Source organism: Apiospora kogelbergensis (genome assembly GCF_038363985.1).
Source record: "Apiospora kogelbergensis strain CBS 113332 chromosome Unknown utg000005l_segment0_segment0, whole genome shotgun sequence".
NCBI classification, from domain to species: domain Eukaryota; kingdom Fungi; phylum Ascomycota; class Sordariomycetes; order Amphisphaeriales; family Apiosporaceae; genus Apiospora; species Apiospora kogelbergensis.
The window spans coordinates 4104595-4122182 of record NW_027117422.1 but is presented as its reverse complement, the minus strand read 5'-3'; the positions used below and the strand labels follow the sequence as shown (position 1 = coordinate 4122182).

Sequence of the window (17588 nt, the reverse complement as noted above, 5' to 3'; positions counted from 1 at the left end):
CAAATCATTAAATTACTCCGTCAATGCAGTTTGGTTTGCAAGCAACGCCTAGCCATCGTGACATCAAAGAACAAGTCAATCCCTGGATTAAAATACACCCTTTTCCCATGACCCTGCCGAAACCCATCCGCCCTCTCAAGCGGCCACATAACCTAGCACTTATCGGCCCATGCGGATAACACCGGCGGCGACCAGTTTTTGGATGTTGGACTTGACCGACGGGTTCTTCATATGCTCCTGGAGCGCGGCAGGGTCAGACTGAGCCTGCTGGAGAATGGCTTGCATGACAGGGTCTTGCATAATGGCCATGATCTGTTACGGTTATATTAGCATCACGTTGCAGTAGACACATCATTCGTAAAGGGGCCCGCAACCTACCTCGGGATCCTTTTGCAGGCGCTCTCTCGTCTGCTCCTCGGTCTCGTTGTCCCGAGCCGAGTACATGGCTTGAATGGCCTTTTCTTGCTGCTGGGAAATCTCGCGGGCGTTGGCGCCGTTGTGGTGCTCCTTGTCGACCTCGGATGCCTCGGTGCAAGCATCCAGGCACTTGGAGTACTCGCGCATACCGAAGTAGACCTGGGCCTTGCGAATGTAGGCACGGATGAACTTGGGATCCTTCTTGATGGCCAAATCACAGTCCTGAAGAGCACTGGGGAACTCGAAGAGCTTCACGAACGCAGCAGCACGGTTGCTGTATCCACGAGGGTCCTCGGGGGCGCGCTTGACCATCTCACTGTAGGCAGCCACGGCACCAGGGGAAGTCTTGGTCCTTGAACTTCTTGTTTCCATCCTCGCGAGCCTCCTCGGCCTTCTCGGGGTCAATGTAGGACCTCTTGGCCGTCTCGATCTTGTTGCGTTCGGCAGCACGCAACTTGTTGTTGACGTCCGGAGTTCGGTGCTCGGTCAGAGACTTCTTGTAGTTGGCAATGGCAGAATCGGCATCGCCCATCTTCTCGTAGGCACTGCCAATGCGGGCGTACGACTTGGCGATCATCTTGAAGTCGGCATAAATCTCACGGCCTTCGTCGATGGCCTTGGTGCAGGTGTCAATACAGGTCTGGTAGTCGCCCTTTTCGAAGTGGGCAGCGCCCAGGTTGTTGAGGTAGGTGATGTCCTTGTAGAGTTCCCAAGCGGCGCTGTAGTGTCTGATGGCTTCATCAAAGTTGCGCTTCTTGTAGTTTTCCGTACCCAAAGCCTTCTCCTTGTCGGCCTCGGCCTTGGCCTTCTGCTTGGCCTTCTGCTCCTCGTCTTGCTCGGGCTCGGGCTCGGGCTCGGGCGCCTTCTTGGGCTCCGGTGCCTTCTTGGGCTCCAGATCCGGCATGTCGACATCCTCCTCGGCCTCTGTGGCGCCCGAGGCGGACGCGCCGGCGCCGGCGGGCATGTCTCCTGGAGCTCGCACATCCATGTCGACGCCCATGGCCACACCCAGGACCTGGATCATGCGCGGGTCACTGAACAAGTCTTGTGCGCTGGAGGGTTCTGCTGCAGCTGCTGGACCTTGGCCATGAAGGAGGGGTCGGAGAAGTAGCCGCTCGTCTTGGGGTTGTTCATGAGCTTCTGCATCAGGTTGGGGTCCTTGAACATTTGGCCCATGCCGCCCAGGGGGTCGCCACTCATGGGGTCGCCACTCAGGGGACCGCCAGCCCCCTGTTCTATGGCGCGCGTGACGCTTGCCAAGGAGGACTTGAGGCCGGCGTTGTTGGGGTCGTGCTTGAGGCCCTCCTCGTAGGCGTCGTTGGCACCCAGCAGATCGCCCTTGCCGTGGAGAGCGGTGCCCTTGCGGCCCCACCCCCTCGGCCAGTCGGGCTTGATCTCTGTGGTCTTCTCGGCATCCTTCAGGGCGTTGTCCCAGTCCTTCTTGGAAGCATAGGCGGCGGACCGGTTGCTGTAGAGAACGTGGTTGGTGGCGTCCAGAGCGATGGCCTTGGTGAACGCATCACTGGTGCCGGGGGCCAAGTCAGCAACGAGAATATAAGCGAAAGTGGTTCAAGTGGTTCGACTTACACGGCCTCATCGAAGTTCTTGTCGGCGATGGCCTTGTTGCCAATGGCCTTGAGCTCGTCGGCAGTAGACATGTTGGGCAATGTCGTCAGGGCTCGGTGACGTTGTGCGTGTTTCTCGGGGATTGGCTGGTTGAGAAAGTCAACAAGAGGGGGGTTTGTTTGTGTGGGATTGCACGGTCTGGGGAGAGAAGTAGGAAGAAATCAGGCGGCAGGCCCCCGAAAAATAAATCAATTCTGTACGGCGCGGGAGGAGGCCTAGCTTGGAATTGTCGAGCTGCAAAGCTGCTGCTGTTCCAGAGCTTTCCACGGCGCACAGCGGCATCGAGACCCTTCCAGGCGGGGTTCGGCGAGAGGCAGGCAGGGGCAGGCAGGGCAGGCCAAAAGCCAAAGCAACGCAAATGCCATAGCTAGCAGGCGCAAAAGGTACCAAGACGGTACTTTTGTCTTGTCACTTGTGGCGGTGCTTTTGGAGGGGCTCCGGCTTTTTTTCTCTGCATGGGTCGGATCGTCAAGCCCGTCTACTAATACACATACAATACGCAACTACACAACCGTCGCATTGTGTGATGCAAACACTCCACGCCGCATGGCCATCATCCATGTCGGACTGCTAGCACCCACCTACCTCCTGCCGCGATTCGACTTTGCCCTCTTCCAATTCCTTGCCGCCACGGCGACCCTGCACCGAGCCGCTTTGACCCATCCACAACCCTCCGAGCGGCCAAGGCCGACCACCGGTCGCCAACATGGACGACAAGAAGGAGCTGCTTAAAGACCAGCTCTACCAGGCGTGCGAGGAGAAACTCGAAGGCCCCGACGAAACCGCCTACAACCGATCCTTTTCCCAGGAGGACCTGCAGAACCTGCCAATATGTCGCGAGCTGAAGATAGACCTCAAGTCCCTCATGGGCCTGGTCCAGTCCCTGACCAACGACCGTCGCTTCATCCCTCTGCAGTCCCCCAGCGGCCCCGTTTGGCGCCTGCGCCCCCAGGAGGAGGCCAACAAGTACCGCGGCCTCGAGAAGGACCAGGTCCTGGTCTACAGCTGGATCGACAATGCCGGAGGCGAGGGCATCTGGCAGCAGACCTTGCGCAACAGGACCGGCATCACCCAGGACCAGCAGTTTAAGAACATCCTGAAGCAGCTCGAAACCAAGCGCTTGATCACGAGTTTTATGTCGGTCCAGAACGCCTCGCACAGATGCTGGATCAAGGCCAGTATCAAACCAAGCATCAAGGTGACCGGAGGGCCCTGGTACGCCGACGGTGATCTGGACGAGTCCTTCATCAACATCCTCCTCAACGTCGTCTTCGACTTCATCAAGGACCAAGGCAGCTACTCCACCCGCGCCGGCGGGGGCAGCACCGCCCGGGGCGCGAGCACGAGTCCCGTATTGCCCAAGAAGGTGCTCAAAGGAAAAGAGAGCGACATCGCCGTCGCCGCCCGCGGCAGGAAGCGAGATGCCGATGCTATCACCAACGACGACGAGTCCACCCCGCTCAAGGCCCGCCGCGCCAACACCCAGCAGCGCATCCTGTTACCTATGCCCGCCGGCTACAACAACTACATCACCTTGACCGAGATCACCGAGAGGATTGCCGCTGCCAACATCACCAGGGGCACTAAGCTAAAGGAGAGTGATGTGAAGCAACTGCTGGATGTCCTGATCTACGACAGTCGCATAGAGGAGATCAAGGTCGGCCGTCGCGTCGGCTACCGCGCCATGCGCATCTCCAAGCACGACCCGGCCAATTTCGTCCCAGGCAGCGTACCATCCTACGACCTGCCTTCCAACGGGCTAACAGAAGCCCCGTGTGGTAGATGCCCTGTATTCGAACTGTGTCAAGAAGGCGGGCCCGTATGGGCAGGTGGCTGCGAGTACTTCGATGAGTGGCTTGCATAACGCTTGGGGCTGCAAGCCTTTGGTTCCATAGCGAATGATTCTTTTCTTCCGTCACTGTTTGGCATCGTACTGCATTGCATGGTCTGGCGTTTAATGGAAGAGGCATGTCACAAAGAGTGCGATACTCATGTGCCAAAAAGATATAAATGGCAGGCGTTTTGGCTGGGCTGGCAAAATGATACTTACAGCCCGTTAGAAAGACCGGCAGGGCTGACCGCCTCGGAATATAAACTCGTCTTATCTTTATCTTCTCAGCCTCTCACTAATTACCCCCTGCGCAATGTCGACATGGCTGTGTTCGTGACATGCCAATGGAGGGATGCAGCTGTCATTATAATGGTACTCCTTGTCCATGGCGGGCGGCTATGCCAAAGTGATAGCGTCAACCCAACCATGCTAGCGACATGTTTAGGAACGTCAACCAGGACGCGCAAAATGGCAATGACAGTGACTATAGCACCAAGTGTTATCCAAGTTTAGATCATTCACAGTAGCACGAGCAGCAAGACACGATAAAAGAGTGTTTCCTGTTGCAAACATCTTATGATTCAAAGCTACCTAAAGCTTGGCACCGTGAGATTCGCCAGGTCATCCCCCATAAGATCTGATGCGTTGACATGGTTCAGACGGTTCAATCACCCTGCGATGATTTCTGATTGTCATACGAACGCGCCGGGAACGCAATCATGTGTAGTGTTACACAAGAGGAAGGCAGTGGTTTTTGTGCCACGAACTTAAGCCTCACCGCTGTTGACGATGGTGGCGCGGGTGTTGTACTTGACAGTACCGCTCTGGGAGCCAGTGGCCTCGAGGGCGCGGACAACATCCATGGAGGACTGGTCGGCGACCTCGCCGAAGACGACGTGGCGGCCGTTCAACCACGAAGTGACGACGGTGGTGACGAAGAACTGGGAGCCGTTGCTATAGTTTTGGTCAGTCGGGCGTTCGGGTAATCAAGCAACCGATTTCACCACCTGAGAGCAAAGACTTACGTGTTGGGGCCGGCGTTGGCCATGGACAGCAGACCAGGCTTGTCGTGCTTGAGGGTGAAGTTCTCATCGGCGAACTTCTCGCCGTAGATGGACTTGCCACCAGTGCCCTAGAAAGTCGGTGAGTACGAGAGTCGTGGGCACGAGGTATAGATGTGTTTAGGGGGTGCACTCACGTTGCCACGGGTGAAGTCACCACCCTGGAGCATGAACTCGGGGATAATACGGTGGAAAGCAGAGCCCTTGTAGCCGAAGCCCTTCTCACCGGTGCAGAGAGCACGGAAGTTCTCGGCGGTCTTGGGGACGACGTCGTTGAAAAGGTTGAAGTTGATGCGGCCGGCCTGCTCTGCAGTTGGGGACAGTCCAGCATTAGCCATTGGGGCCCGGCATGTAGAAGTTACGCAATGCGGGGTTTGGGCTTGGGAGCTCGGAAGCTTCGCTCGACTGCACGGTAAAGCAGGCGTGAAGACGGCAATGGGGGATACTCACTCTTGACAGTGCTGGTGGGCTTGCCGCCCTCCATGACGGGACCCTCCCACTCGACCTCGAAGAAACTATTGAGCGAAGGGCATGTTAGCCAACACCAGAACAGATGGCAGCCAGCGACTAGACAAGGCAAGACGTCATGGTAGGATGAAGCAAAGGCGTGCCGTGCCGGCCATGGGCGAGTTTGGAAATGAGCAAGGTCAGACTTACACCTTAGACATGTTGGCGGATGAAGCAGAGAAGAATCTGATTCGGTTGATGGAAGAAGTTGTGGGTGAGGGAAAAGCTGCCTTGGGTGCAACAAACTTAAGAGAAGATGTTGAAGGTCGATGGAGTTGGGAGAAAGTAGAGGAAAAGGTCGTGAGGCGGGGGTCAGTCGAGAAGCCATTTTCTCTTGTCAAGGAAAAGCTGTTTCGGTTGCTAAGGCGGGGCAAGCATGCTGTTAGTACATGAATACATCACAATCGATCAATCAATGCCCTCCAGCTTCCAAGGTTCCAGCGAATGGATCGATCAATGGATCAATCCATGGATGTAGTGTACCACTGCTAGTTGTACATGCAGTCCAGGGAAGTCAAGGGAAACGTAGCTAACAGTGGGGGAGGGGGGCAGTCTGGCAGTGAGAGGGACACCGAGCTAGAGACACGGACAGAGAGAGAGACTTCTCCCAAAACAAAATACCCCGCCTTCCCGACATGCTCTAATAGCATCATCGTCTGATTGATCGATGAAATGATTCTGCTGTTCAAACTCAACAACGGCCATGCCGAGAAAGGGAGGTAGGCTGCTCCTTCAAGAACCAGGTAGGATGGCCGGCTGCACATGGCTTTGCTCTCCTCCATCGTCAATCTCTCTCTCTCTCGCTCTCTCAGTCTCTCTCTCAGAAATCATCAATGGCGGCACCTTTGCTCTGGTGTTCGGAAGAGCTATGCTCTGCCTGTTTCGGTCTAAGAGGGGGTAGGTACACTTGATTACCCCTCGATCGAAGTACTGAGGTACTACTCATTTCAGAAGAGGGAGGCAGGGAGGGTGAGGGCACCTGGTTGGTCCTTGCAACTGGTTCAGGACCCCTCTTCTGGCGTCAGCTTGCAGCCTGCGGCCAGAGGCCAGAGCCAGAGCCATCGGTAGTGCCATTGCCATGCGAGAACAAGAGGGAAAGAGATTGGCAAAACGTAATGAGTGGCTGTGGGAGCTAAGGTGCAACGACGTACACATGTACGTACACATGCACACACCAGGAGAGCTTTGCCTGCAAGGTCGGGTCCGAGTTTAGCCAATGGGGCCTGCGGGCCCGCATAACACCAAGCAACATGAAGCAAGCCCGTGTTGATGCCGTGTGCCATGCATCTTTGCCGACCATCAATGGTCTACCGGATTGCATGCACTTGGCCAGCTAAATCCCGCGCACTCGCGCGCGCCGGCTGAGACGTATCGGAGCCTCTCGGAGGCGACACAGCTAGGGGCATGGGGGGCCTCAGGGTAGCACTCAGGGTAGCAGAGAGGAAAGCCACAGTATATCTGCCGCTGGGCTGTCAGCCAGACGGGTGGCAAGCCAACCAACCGTAAGACGGATGAATGGAAGGTGAAATTCGCCAGCCCCAAGCCTCACCGCTGCCTCAAGCAGCAAGCGTCCTGGCAGTCCTGGCAGTCCTGGCAGTCCTGGGGGACTTGGGTTCGTGTCCAACTCGGACCAGCAGGAGCTAGAAGACGACGAGGGAAACGAAAACGTGCTCCTCAGAACACAAGAAACAGGTGGACACGGCTGCGGTAAGAATTGTTTGTGGACATACCTCTCGGAGATGGTGTTCGGATCAGGATGAATATAATATACTACACTTGACGGTGACAGTAGTTAAGCTGGGTTGATGAAGCTTCCCCAACCAAAAAGTGTAGAAACTTTTTGGCCCATGTTGTCCGTGCGCTTCTTCTTCCTGTCCCGTCCCGAACCGCCGACTCCAAGCTCGCCCAGCTCACACTACATACTCACCCTACTCACCCTACCCACCCATCTCTGTCCGTGGCAACGACAAGACCGTCGAAGTGTCAAAGAAATGGGGTGTGTAGAGGCTGACAGCTCAACAGCTGCATACAACCACTTCTTATTTCTAAAGGCCGGTCTTCTGGTTGTTTCCGCATTACAGTCCTCCATTTCGATGTCTTAGTCAGTTACGTAGGGTACAACACCTCATAAGGCCTTCTAGATGCAATAATACGAGACCTGAACAGCAAAGCGCAAGTTGAGATGCTCGCCGTCGTTTCAAGCGAGTATCTCTTGTTATCTCGGCCAACTTGTTATCCAAACCAAGGTACATACATACCTACCTACCTACCTACCTACGGCCTGAGCTGGCCCCAGCTGGCCCCAGCTGGCAGCCGAGTGGCGGAATTGAATCGGTCGGCCTGCAACCTCCAGCTTGGACCTGCTACTGCTACAGCGCTCGAATGCCCAAGTGGCCTGAAAGCCAGTCCAGCTGCTGATCCCGACTTCGTCGTACTCTTTGCTGCATACTTCATTCCCATTGTCCACATCCAAGAACGTGGTGCAAAGCCGTCGCACCCCTTTCGCCAAGATGGATCTCAACAACTTGCAGAACACAATCTCCAACCTGTCCTTGTACGATATCAAGGCAGGCGTGCGCAAGGTCCAGAATGGTGAGTGATGAGTGATCCAATCTATCCCGGCGCCACGGTCGGGACCGAATGCTGATGGACCCTCGACCCTCGCCCGCAGCCGTCATGAACTATACCGAGATGGAGGCCAAGGTGCGCGAGGCAACCAACAATGAGCCCTGGGGCTCGTCCTCCTCCTTGATGCAGGAGATTGCCAATGGCACTTTCAACTAGTACGTACTGTTGCCGAAAGGGGGGCCTACCCGTCGGAGCCCTTCGCCAGAGGGCAAACGAACAAGCATCGCTAATACAAACCACCGCCTATAGCCAAACGCTCAATGAGATCATGCCCATGATCTACCGACGCTTCACCGAGAAGGCGGCCGAAGAATGGCGCCAGATCTACAAGGCGCTCCAATTGCTCGAATACCTCATCAAGCACGGCTCCGAGCGCGTAATCGACGATGCACGAGGCCACATAACCCTCCTCAAGATGCTCCGCCAATTCCACTACATCGACCAGAACGGCAAGGACCAGGGTATCAACGTGCGGAACCGGGCAAAGGAACTTGCCGAGCTGCTGGGCGATGTCGACCGCATTCGAACCGAGCGCAAGAAGGCCCGAGCCAACAAGGCCAAATACACCGGTGTCGAGGGCGGCGGCGGCTTCTCCAGCGCCAGCGGCAGTGGCAGTGGCGGTAGATACGGCGGCTTCGGCAGCGAATCGGGCGGCATGGGCGGTTCCAATGCTGGTTACGGCGGTTACTCAGGCGGTGTCTATGGCGACGGTGGCGGTTTCGGCGGCCAAGAACCAAACGACTATCAAGAAGCTACGCGGCGCGCCGACGGCCAGTTTGAAGAGTACGATGAATTCGACAATGACACGGGGGCTGCTGCATCGTCGCGCACCAAGAGGCCTGAAAGGGTCGAGAGAGCCGGGGTGAAGAAGACGACCCCGGCGGCGGCACCACCGAAGAAGGCCAAGGAGCCCGAAGTTGACCTATTCTCATTTGATGACCCCGAGCCTACACCGTCGGCCTCGGTTGCTGCGCCACTCCCGGCGGCGGCGCCGTCCAACGGATCCTCGGCGCTGGCTTCGCTATCCAACGATGATGACGAATTTGATGATTTTCAGTCGGCTACTCCGGTTCCGGCGGCCCAGGCCTCAAGCTCCGGCGCTTTTGCCATCCCGCCCCCAATGGTCACGTCGAGCGCACAGTCTACTGCTCAGTTTGCTGCTCCCCAGCCCGTTTCTGGGCCTCAGAACGCCAACATCAGCAGTATGATGTCTGCCGTCTCCCCCTCCCCCAGTGCCAATGCGACACCCGGGCCCAACTACTCTTCCTTCAGTGCTCCCGGCACTGCGGCCATGTCGGCCCAGGCCTCGAAGCCTATGGGATACCAGCCATCGCAACCCAATTATTTCCAATCCGTCCAAGTCGGTCAGGCACCGCAGCACACGGGTTCCTCCCTGTCGGGATTGTCTGGCGCATCAGCGGCACCTGCCGCTACCGGCATGTCGGCGTTCAACAAGCCCGCGGCAACCCTTCAGCTAAGCCTGCGGCCAGTGGCGATCCGTTCGCCAACCTGTGGGGTGCTGCTGGAGGTAACGTCAAAAAGTCCAATACGCCCGCGTCGGGACCCAAGCTGGGCGAGCTGGCCAAGGAAAAGACCAGTGCATCACTCTGGGGAGCGCCAGCGGCAAGCACCCCCAAGCCATCACAGCCGACTTCGGGGGGCCGGTGGTAGCGGGCTTGATGATCTGCTGGGTTGATACAACAACAGCCATGGATGGGAAAGGGGGGGGTGGCATGATTTTACAGTTACGATCTAGAGGCAATGAAGGCCGATCAATGGATCGCAGGTATACTGGTCGGGTTGGTGACGTTGAAACCGGCTGGTCAAGTGGTAGGTTTGATGGACACTGTGCCGTCCGTCCTCTTTAAGATAGGCGTCTAGGCGTAGAAACAAAAATGCCTTTTTTTCCCCCTTATACGATGCCATGGATAGATTTAATTACCAATGGTTCTGGCCTTGGACTTGTTTTCTAGGCCTCTGCTCTATTGTGATGCTGTCCGCGTGGACTATGCAAGTAAATATTGGCGCCAAGCCTTCATGCTCAAGTCAAGGAAAAGAAGGCTATATGTTTGGAGAGGTTGCCCTGTATATCTGCCTCGACTCTCATGACCTGCCGTTCCAGTCTTTCGGCTCGTCCAACTGGGACGCGGGCGGTTTTGATTGCATTGCGGCGGCCTCTTTACTGATGAACCATACTTGGCCATTGGGCTTCGACGTCGAACGATGTGTACTAAATAGTACGACGACAACCCATGCGCGCACGAACGAGGGTGTCCAGCTCAGTGCTGAGATTAAGATGCAGTAGGTGAATCATCAGATGGTGGGATGCTGGGGGTGGTGATGTCGTCAGTTTTGTGTACAACCAAGTGTCAACAGAGGGACGAGGAGCATGAGACACAGCTACTTGGCCACATCCGCCGCAATCTCGCAGGCCGTTTCAATGGCTGCAGGCGGCCAGGCTGGCGGCCACCAAACATTGTGGTGATGGCCAGATTGGATGATGGGTTTGTCTGGACAGCCGGCAAGTCTTGGCAAATGCAAAGAGCTGGAGCTGTGCCGCGCGGACGGGGCCAGCCAGGCGTACCTGCAGGCGTCGGCGGGCCGCGTCTAGAAAACACTATACGTGAGGCGAAGGGCGACGGTCAAGAGCCAACCAGGCCATTCCGATGGTGAGGCTCGTGAGGCTCGTGAGGCTCGCCGCGCTTGTTGAGACGGCGACCGACATGGGGTCAGGGATGGGGTCAGGGATGGGGCAGCCGGGGACGCGTCCGGTACGCCGAGTCGTCGACAGGGATGCCGCCCGGACTACTAAGCGCGGTGTCGGGAGGCGGCTCTGATTGGCCCACGCCGGCGCCAACTGCAACAGCTCTCCCATAGCCATGTCCATATCCATCTCATCTCTCATCTCCCATCTCAATCTCAACACGATTGTCCATCGACCAAAATAGCAGCGCGACTGATGGCGCTTCGTTGTTTGGCTAGACGCGACCGACCGCCATGGCGTGGCCAGGCCAATGCAGTGTGCACTTGAAGAGGCGGCCGCGCCAGTATATAGACCAAGTCCATATCCCCCAACTCCAGCCGATGAATTGATCCCCCATCAAGCAACTCTACCACAATCATCTCTCTCGACTTTCCTTTGAGTCTTTTCCTACCGTCTTTCCTCTGTCTCGGTCTCGGTCTCGGTCTTTCTTTTGGGAGGTTTTCCTATCTATCACACGACGTCTCTGCTTTCCCTTCAACACACAGTAGATCTGTCTGTTGTCTACTCTATCCGACCCCCCGACCCCCTCCTTCATTCACTACATTCAGTCCGGACGTCTGTACGGTCGGTCTAGCACCGCCCCCTCGTTCAACATTTCTTCCCTACCGCTTCCGACAGCTGCCATCCCGAAGCCGCGGCCGCATTTCCCGTTGCGTACCGCCCTTAAGCTGCATCAACCTCGACCTAGTCTCTCGCTCATCACCAACTTCGAGAAACCAATTCCCCTCAGAATGCGCTTCCAGGCCCCCCAGCTCGGCGCCCTCGGCGTGGCTTTCACTGCCTTCCGGGGACTGCAGTTCGTCTCACTCGTGGCCATCGTGGGTCTGACGGCCAACTTCATCAGCGAGATCGTTTCGGCCCGTCGCGATGCGCCTGACGTCCTCATCGGGACATTGGTAGTTGTGAGTTCCCCCTCCAAATTCCCACTTCCAGAGGCAACAGCCACCCACCCGGAACAGGATAACTAACACACACTAGTCAAGTATCGCGGCTCTCTATGTTGCCATCTCGTACATTCTGTACTATGACGGCCTCCTCCCGCTCCTCATCTCCGCAGGGCTGGATTTCTCCCTGGTGATTGCCACCGTCGTCGTGGCTGTCACAGTTGGCAAGCCCTTATCTATGTTGACGTGCGAGGTGCTTCCCGAAAGCACCTCTTCGACCCTGGCTGCCAGCGTGACTTATGTTGCCAGCACCCAGACCCAGGGCATCACCTACCGCAACGTCCTCTCCAAGGCCGTCAACTACTTTGCCTTTGTCGCCATTGACCAGCCGCACTGCTACGAGATCAAGGCCGTCTGGGGACTGAGCATCGCGCTGTGTGTGCTCTTTGCCTTTAGTGCCATCATCTGCGTCGGTCTCTGGCGCCGGGTCAAGGCCACCATGGCGCCTCCCAAGGACATTGAAGGCTAGGGGCGCGCGGGCGTCCGCGGGGCTGTTGGGCCCAAGGGGGAGAAGCAGCTGGCTACAGAGAAAAGGGTGTGGTTTTCGAATTTGTCCCGCCGCCGCCGCCGCCACCCGGCCATGGCGGACGGGTGCCCACCGGGCATTCGCGTCCCATATATTCACCCTCTCGCAGCCTCGGCACCGGCACTATACAACAACATGCCGGCCCGGCTTCTTATCCCACCTTGGTACACCCATTCCCCGCAGCGCCCCAAGCGGCTCACCAGGCACCCATCTTTCGGTCCATCGACGAAGACATCGAGCCTGTGCCTCCTCCGCCCATGATGCTTCATCAGCGAAATGGCAGTGGCGGTCGTTCGTTGACGGCAAGGCAAAATGCTGTCACGATGCCACCAATTCCCGAATCGCCCGGCGGCCTTGCGCCTCCTCTGGCAACGACAAACTCGCCCACGGAGGACTATATTCCCATCATCCACAAGCGTGTGCCAACCAAGATCCGCACACATGGCTTGGCCCCTCCGGACCTGACTAAAGAGGGAGCTAGGGATAACGACGACGATGGTTTCACACCTATCACCGCCGCGCCACCTAGTGCTTCTCCGAAATCGCCCAGGAGGTGGTTTCCGACTAGCCCTCGCGATGCCTTAGGTATCCCCATGAGCAAATACTTTCTGGGCCGCAAGCTGAGCAAATCGGGTGACGCTGAGGATTTGCAGCCTCTCAGTCCTCGCGATGCACCTACATCCTACCCGCCCGTGCCAGGAGTACCACCGAGGGAAAAGAAAACAAATACTATTTGGGGATGGTGGGACCTTGGACTGTTAGAGCGAGGAAAGAGTTTAAGGAGGAAATAATTAAAGATAGAGGATAAAAGATAAAGTAGTATTATAATAATAACTAGTAATATTATACTACTTTCTAAAATTATATAAATAATAAATCTTAATTATATCTTTTTAATTCCTTTTTAAGAATTATATTTATTAATTATAAATTCTTTTAGATATTAAATATAAATTATTATATTTATAAAACTATTATTTATTTATTTCTTTTAATTTTAAATAATATAATTTCTTACTTTATTAATATAACTTTTTTATTTAATAAAATATTTAAAGTTATTTTTAATATATTTAATTTATAATATAAAAAAAGTAATAATATATATTAAGGGTATTAATTAATATAAGATTTATACTTCTTAAATAAGAAAGTAATATAATATAATAATATTAATAAAACTCTATTTATTAAAGTCCTTATTTTTATTATTTATTAAAGAGACTTTCTATCTTTATTTTAATATTATTATATTAATATATACTTTATTAAATATATGATAAATAATAATATCTCTTAAAATTAAAAATCGGTTTGAAATTTATTTTTTCCTATTTAATAACTTTATTAGAAAATTAATTTTCTTTATATATATAATATAAAGTCCGTTAATTAAAAAGTTAATTTATATAATTACTTTAATTAATTAATTTTAAATTTTTATATATAATATAAATTTAAATATTAATTTATAAAAGTTAATAATAAATAATAAAGCTAATATAGTTTACTACCGAGCAGAATATATTATTAATCGGAATACTTTTTTTATTTCTTAATACTTTTATATAAATTAATTTAATTATAACGCTTTAGATTAATTAAAATTATTTATTATCCGGTTCGTTATTCGATTCTATATCTTTTTTATATATTTATATATTATAACCTGTCTCGTTATATATATTATAATATTTACCGCCCGTCGCGCGCTACTTTAATAAACCTTTATTTTTACCTTTATTAAACGCTAGATACTTCCCTTTTACCTTCTCGTTTTATAGATATTAAGATTCCTTAATAATAAAGGTTCCTTTAAACTAAACTCACGCTTTTTTAACCTTTTAATATTTTAAAAAGGTTAAATTAATATTTTAAAAAGTACGGACCTATTTATATATAATAATTATTTTATAAGCTATTTAGTTTATACCTTTCGCTATTTAATTTATAACGTTTTAATTTAATATTAAAGAGCTTCTTTAATAGCCCGAGATCTTACTTTTAATAAAAGTAAAGTACCTCGTTATTTATTAAAGGTTATAGTTATTAGCCGTCCCTAGACGGGACGGGTTAGGTATAAACGTCCGGAGATATATATTTAATTTATTAATTACTTTATTTAAATTATAAAGTATTAAATTAAATATATTAAATCTAAATCTAATATTATTTTCTATAAAAATAATGAAATACATAGCTTTAAAAGTAATAAAGAACTCGAGCTTTATAATATAATTTATCGAAACTTTTATAAATAACTTAATTTCTTTCGAATATATACACTTTAATAGCGAATAAAGTATAATATTTAATAGCTAGAATAAATAAAATAAATAAAGAAGTATATTAAGTATATTAATACCGTTATCCTTATAATATATGTTAAATTTAATTAAAATATAATTCTTATAACCATTTAGAATTAAGAAGCGATAATAACCTTTCGTTCGCGCTTTAATATATTTATCGAAGTGTTTAATTTAGTTTAAGCTTATTTCGTTATTAATTTAGCTATTAGAAGTTAATTTAATTATTTAATCGCTTAATAAATTAGTTTCGCGTAACTAATTTATAAAGTAATATTAACTTTAAACAATTAAGAACGGTAGAATATATTAGTTTTATAAATTAATATATTTTATTACTATCGATTATTCCTAATTATTAAATTAAATTATTTTTTACTTTTTTAAACCGATCGGCGTATATTACGATAAATATTAAACTAATAATATCTATTATAAAGCCGGGTTTATTAAAATTTTATATATTTTTATCTATAATATTATATTTAGCTTTTATATTTATAATTAATTTAAATTAATCGGAAATAACTTTCGGATCTTTATAAAGAGCCCTTTAATAATCGTATTTTTAATTTATTTTAATCTTTAAATTTAAATTACGGTCGATAAAGTATTTAATTTAATATCTCCTAATATACTCGTTACCGTATATTCTTATAAAAAGGTTAGTTATATTTTCTATATTAGCGATTTTAAGAGGTATTCTTCGGGTATTTAAGTTAAATATATATTTAAATAATACCTCCTCTTTAATTATTATTAAGTTTTAACTATTCAGTTAAGTATTACGTTATAGAGTTCGGTTATAAAGTCGGTAATATAAAGTAGATAATAGGACGTTATATACTTTCGCAATAACTCGTAAATTAATAAGTTTTAAAGGATTTTGTATTATTTAAACTATTAATTTAAGCTTACTTTCTAATAAAGGATTAAGTATTATAGTTATAGAGATAAAATATATTAAAGTTTAATAGGGAAGGTCGGCAGAAAAAGTATTCCGCTTAATAATATATTCCGCTCGATAGTAAACTATATTATATATATATATAATATTAAATTTCTTTTTAATTTAAAATAAACTTTAATTTACTTTTTAAAATTATTTATATAAAATAATTTATAATTAATTAAGTCCTTTTAATTATTAAAGTACCTTATATAATAATTATAAAAAGCGCATTATACTTTAATAAATATAATTTTCCTTTATAAATATAATTTAATAAACTTTTAAAGTTAGAAAATTATTTATTTCTATAAGTTTAAATTTAATTTAACTTTATAATTTTTATTTATTATAGTTTTTATTTATTTATATAATTATATAAATTAATAAACTTATATTCTTTTCTTTCTTTTATATTATATTTATAATGTTTTTATTTAATATTTCGTTTTAACTTTAACTTTTATTAAAAGATATCAAATATTATATGTTTTATAAATTAATATTTAATTAAAAATATTAATTAAAAATAATATATTAGTAATTTAACTAAAGCAAAGAAATTATTAAATAAACAGTTTTAATTTATTTAAATATTTAAATTAATTAATAATATATAATTAATTAATAATTTAAGTAACCTTTAAAATATCTTTATTTATAATTAAAATAGAATTATTAATAAACTATTAATTAAAATAATTATATATTTAAATTAATAAAGTTAATAAAATAATTTATATTATTATATTAATAAGTTTAATAAATTATAAATAAATAGAAATTAAATTAACCCATTTAATAAATTGCTACTTAAATAATAAATTATTATAAATTATAACCGTTTTAAATTAATTAAAACCGAATAAAAGAAAAAGGTTTAATAACCCTCTCGATTTATTATTATATAAACTAAAGATCCTCCTACCTTTGATATAATAGAGTATAAAATAAAATAGAATAATAGTATAATAATTAATATTTATAATAAAATAATTAAATAAAAAGCTTAACGTTTAAACATCTTTTAAAACCTTTTATTATATTTAATAAAGTAGTATAAATTATATAACTAAAGTAATTCTATATATAAAACTGAATATTATTAAATATATTTAACCTTTATAAAATATAATTTAAAATATTATTTTTAAACTTATTTTAAAAAAGAATTAAATATCTTTATATAATTTATCTTATTTTTTAAACAAGTTATATTATATTATTAACTACTATAAAAAGAGAAAAGATTAATTATTATTAATTATAATATTATAAATAAACTATTATATTTAAATTATTTTATTATTTTAAATAAAAATAATACTAATATATAACTATTCCTTTATAACCTTCTTTTATACTATTAATAATTCTTTAATAATCTTTTAAATATATAATTACCCCTTTATAATTAATATTCAATATACCTGGTAAGGTGTATATTTAATATAATAGTATTAAAAAAAAGAAGGAAAGTCTCTTTAATAAATAGTAAGGTAGGAACTTTAATAAATAAAGTTCTATTAATACTACTGTGTTATACTACCTTTTTATTTAAGAAGTATAAATCCTATATTAATTAATACCCTTAATAAGTATTATAAAATTATTAAATATAAAAAAAGTTTCTATCCTTAATAACTTATTTAATTTAATAATAAAAAATATTAAATACTTTTATTTTCAATAAATTAAGCCTTTTTACTAACATTATTATAAAGCTTTTATTTATTACATTTAATTAATTAAAACGGTTGGTTATAAATAGGTTTAAATTAAACTTTATAAAGGTAATTAAGTTTTCTTTTCAAAATATTAAACATTTATTTTTAAGTTATATTTAATTATTTATAAAGCTTTTTAAAGCTTTATTTTAAAGTAATATCAATTTATAATTAAAGATCTCCTTTATATATTTACTTTTAAATAATTAAAAGCCTTCCTTTAACTCGTTTAATACTAGAATAATAATAAATTAATATAGAATAATTACTTAATTACTTTTTCTCTATAATAATTAAAT

The 17588-nt window shown here is 46.2% G+C and overlaps 6 protein-coding genes across 6 annotated transcripts; 3 read left to right on the top strand and 3 right to left on the bottom strand.

The window, feature by feature from the left end:
- Positions 1-159: 159 nt before the first annotated feature.
- Positions 160-2075, bottom strand: PG998_007935 (heat shock protein; the record flags this gene model as incomplete). Its single annotated transcript, XM_066874751.1, is given in 5 exon segments — positions 160-312; positions 379-733; positions 753-1432; positions 1498-1939; positions 2005-2075. The coding sequence occupies 5 exon segments, from the start codon at positions 2073-2075 to the stop codon at positions 160-162; spliced, it is 1701 nt and encodes a 566-aa protein (XP_066730696.1).
- A 674-nt stretch (positions 2076-2749) lies between these two features.
- Positions 2750-3907, top strand: PG998_007934 (DNA-directed RNA polymerase III subunit RPC6; the record flags this gene model as incomplete). The annotated part of the gene is made up of 1 exon (XM_066874750.1): positions 2750-3907. One exon carries the CDS (start codon positions 2750-2752, stop codon positions 3905-3907), a length of 1158 nt encoding a protein of 385 aa, XP_066730695.1.
- A 734-nt stretch (positions 3908-4641) lies between these two features.
- PG998_007933 (peptidyl-prolyl cis-trans isomerase- mitochondrial) lies at positions 4642-5603 on the bottom strand (the record flags this gene model as incomplete). The annotated part of the gene is made up of 5 exons (XM_066874749.1): positions 4642-4828; positions 4900-5006; positions 5073-5242; positions 5386-5450; positions 5593-5603. The coding sequence occupies 5 exons, from the start codon at positions 5601-5603 to the stop codon at positions 4642-4644; spliced, it is 540 nt and encodes a 179-aa protein (XP_066730694.1).
- Positions 5604-7952: 2349 nt separating this feature from the next.
- Positions 7953-9741, top strand: PG998_007932 (uncharacterized protein; the record flags this gene model as incomplete). Its single annotated transcript, XM_066874748.1, has 4 exons — positions 7953-8034; positions 8114-8225; positions 8320-9510; positions 9561-9741. 4 exons carry the CDS (start codon positions 7953-7955, stop codon positions 9739-9741), a joined length of 1566 nt encoding a protein of 521 aa, XP_066730693.1.
- Positions 9742-10687: 946 nt separating this feature from the next.
- PG998_007931 (uncharacterized protein) lies at positions 10688-10951 on the bottom strand (the record flags this gene model as incomplete). Its single annotated transcript, XM_066874747.1, has 1 exon — positions 10688-10951. One exon carries the CDS (start codon positions 10949-10951, stop codon positions 10688-10690), a length of 264 nt encoding a protein of 87 aa, XP_066730692.1.
- Positions 10952-11565: 614 nt separating this feature from the next.
- Positions 11566-13095, top strand: PG998_007930 (uncharacterized protein; the record flags this gene model as incomplete). Its single annotated transcript, XM_066874746.1, has 3 exons — positions 11566-11736; positions 11813-12205; positions 12313-13095. The coding sequence occupies 3 exons, from the start codon at positions 11566-11568 to the stop codon at positions 13093-13095; spliced, it is 1347 nt and encodes a 448-aa protein (XP_066730691.1).
- Between the last annotated feature and the right edge of the window lie 4493 nt (positions 13096-17588).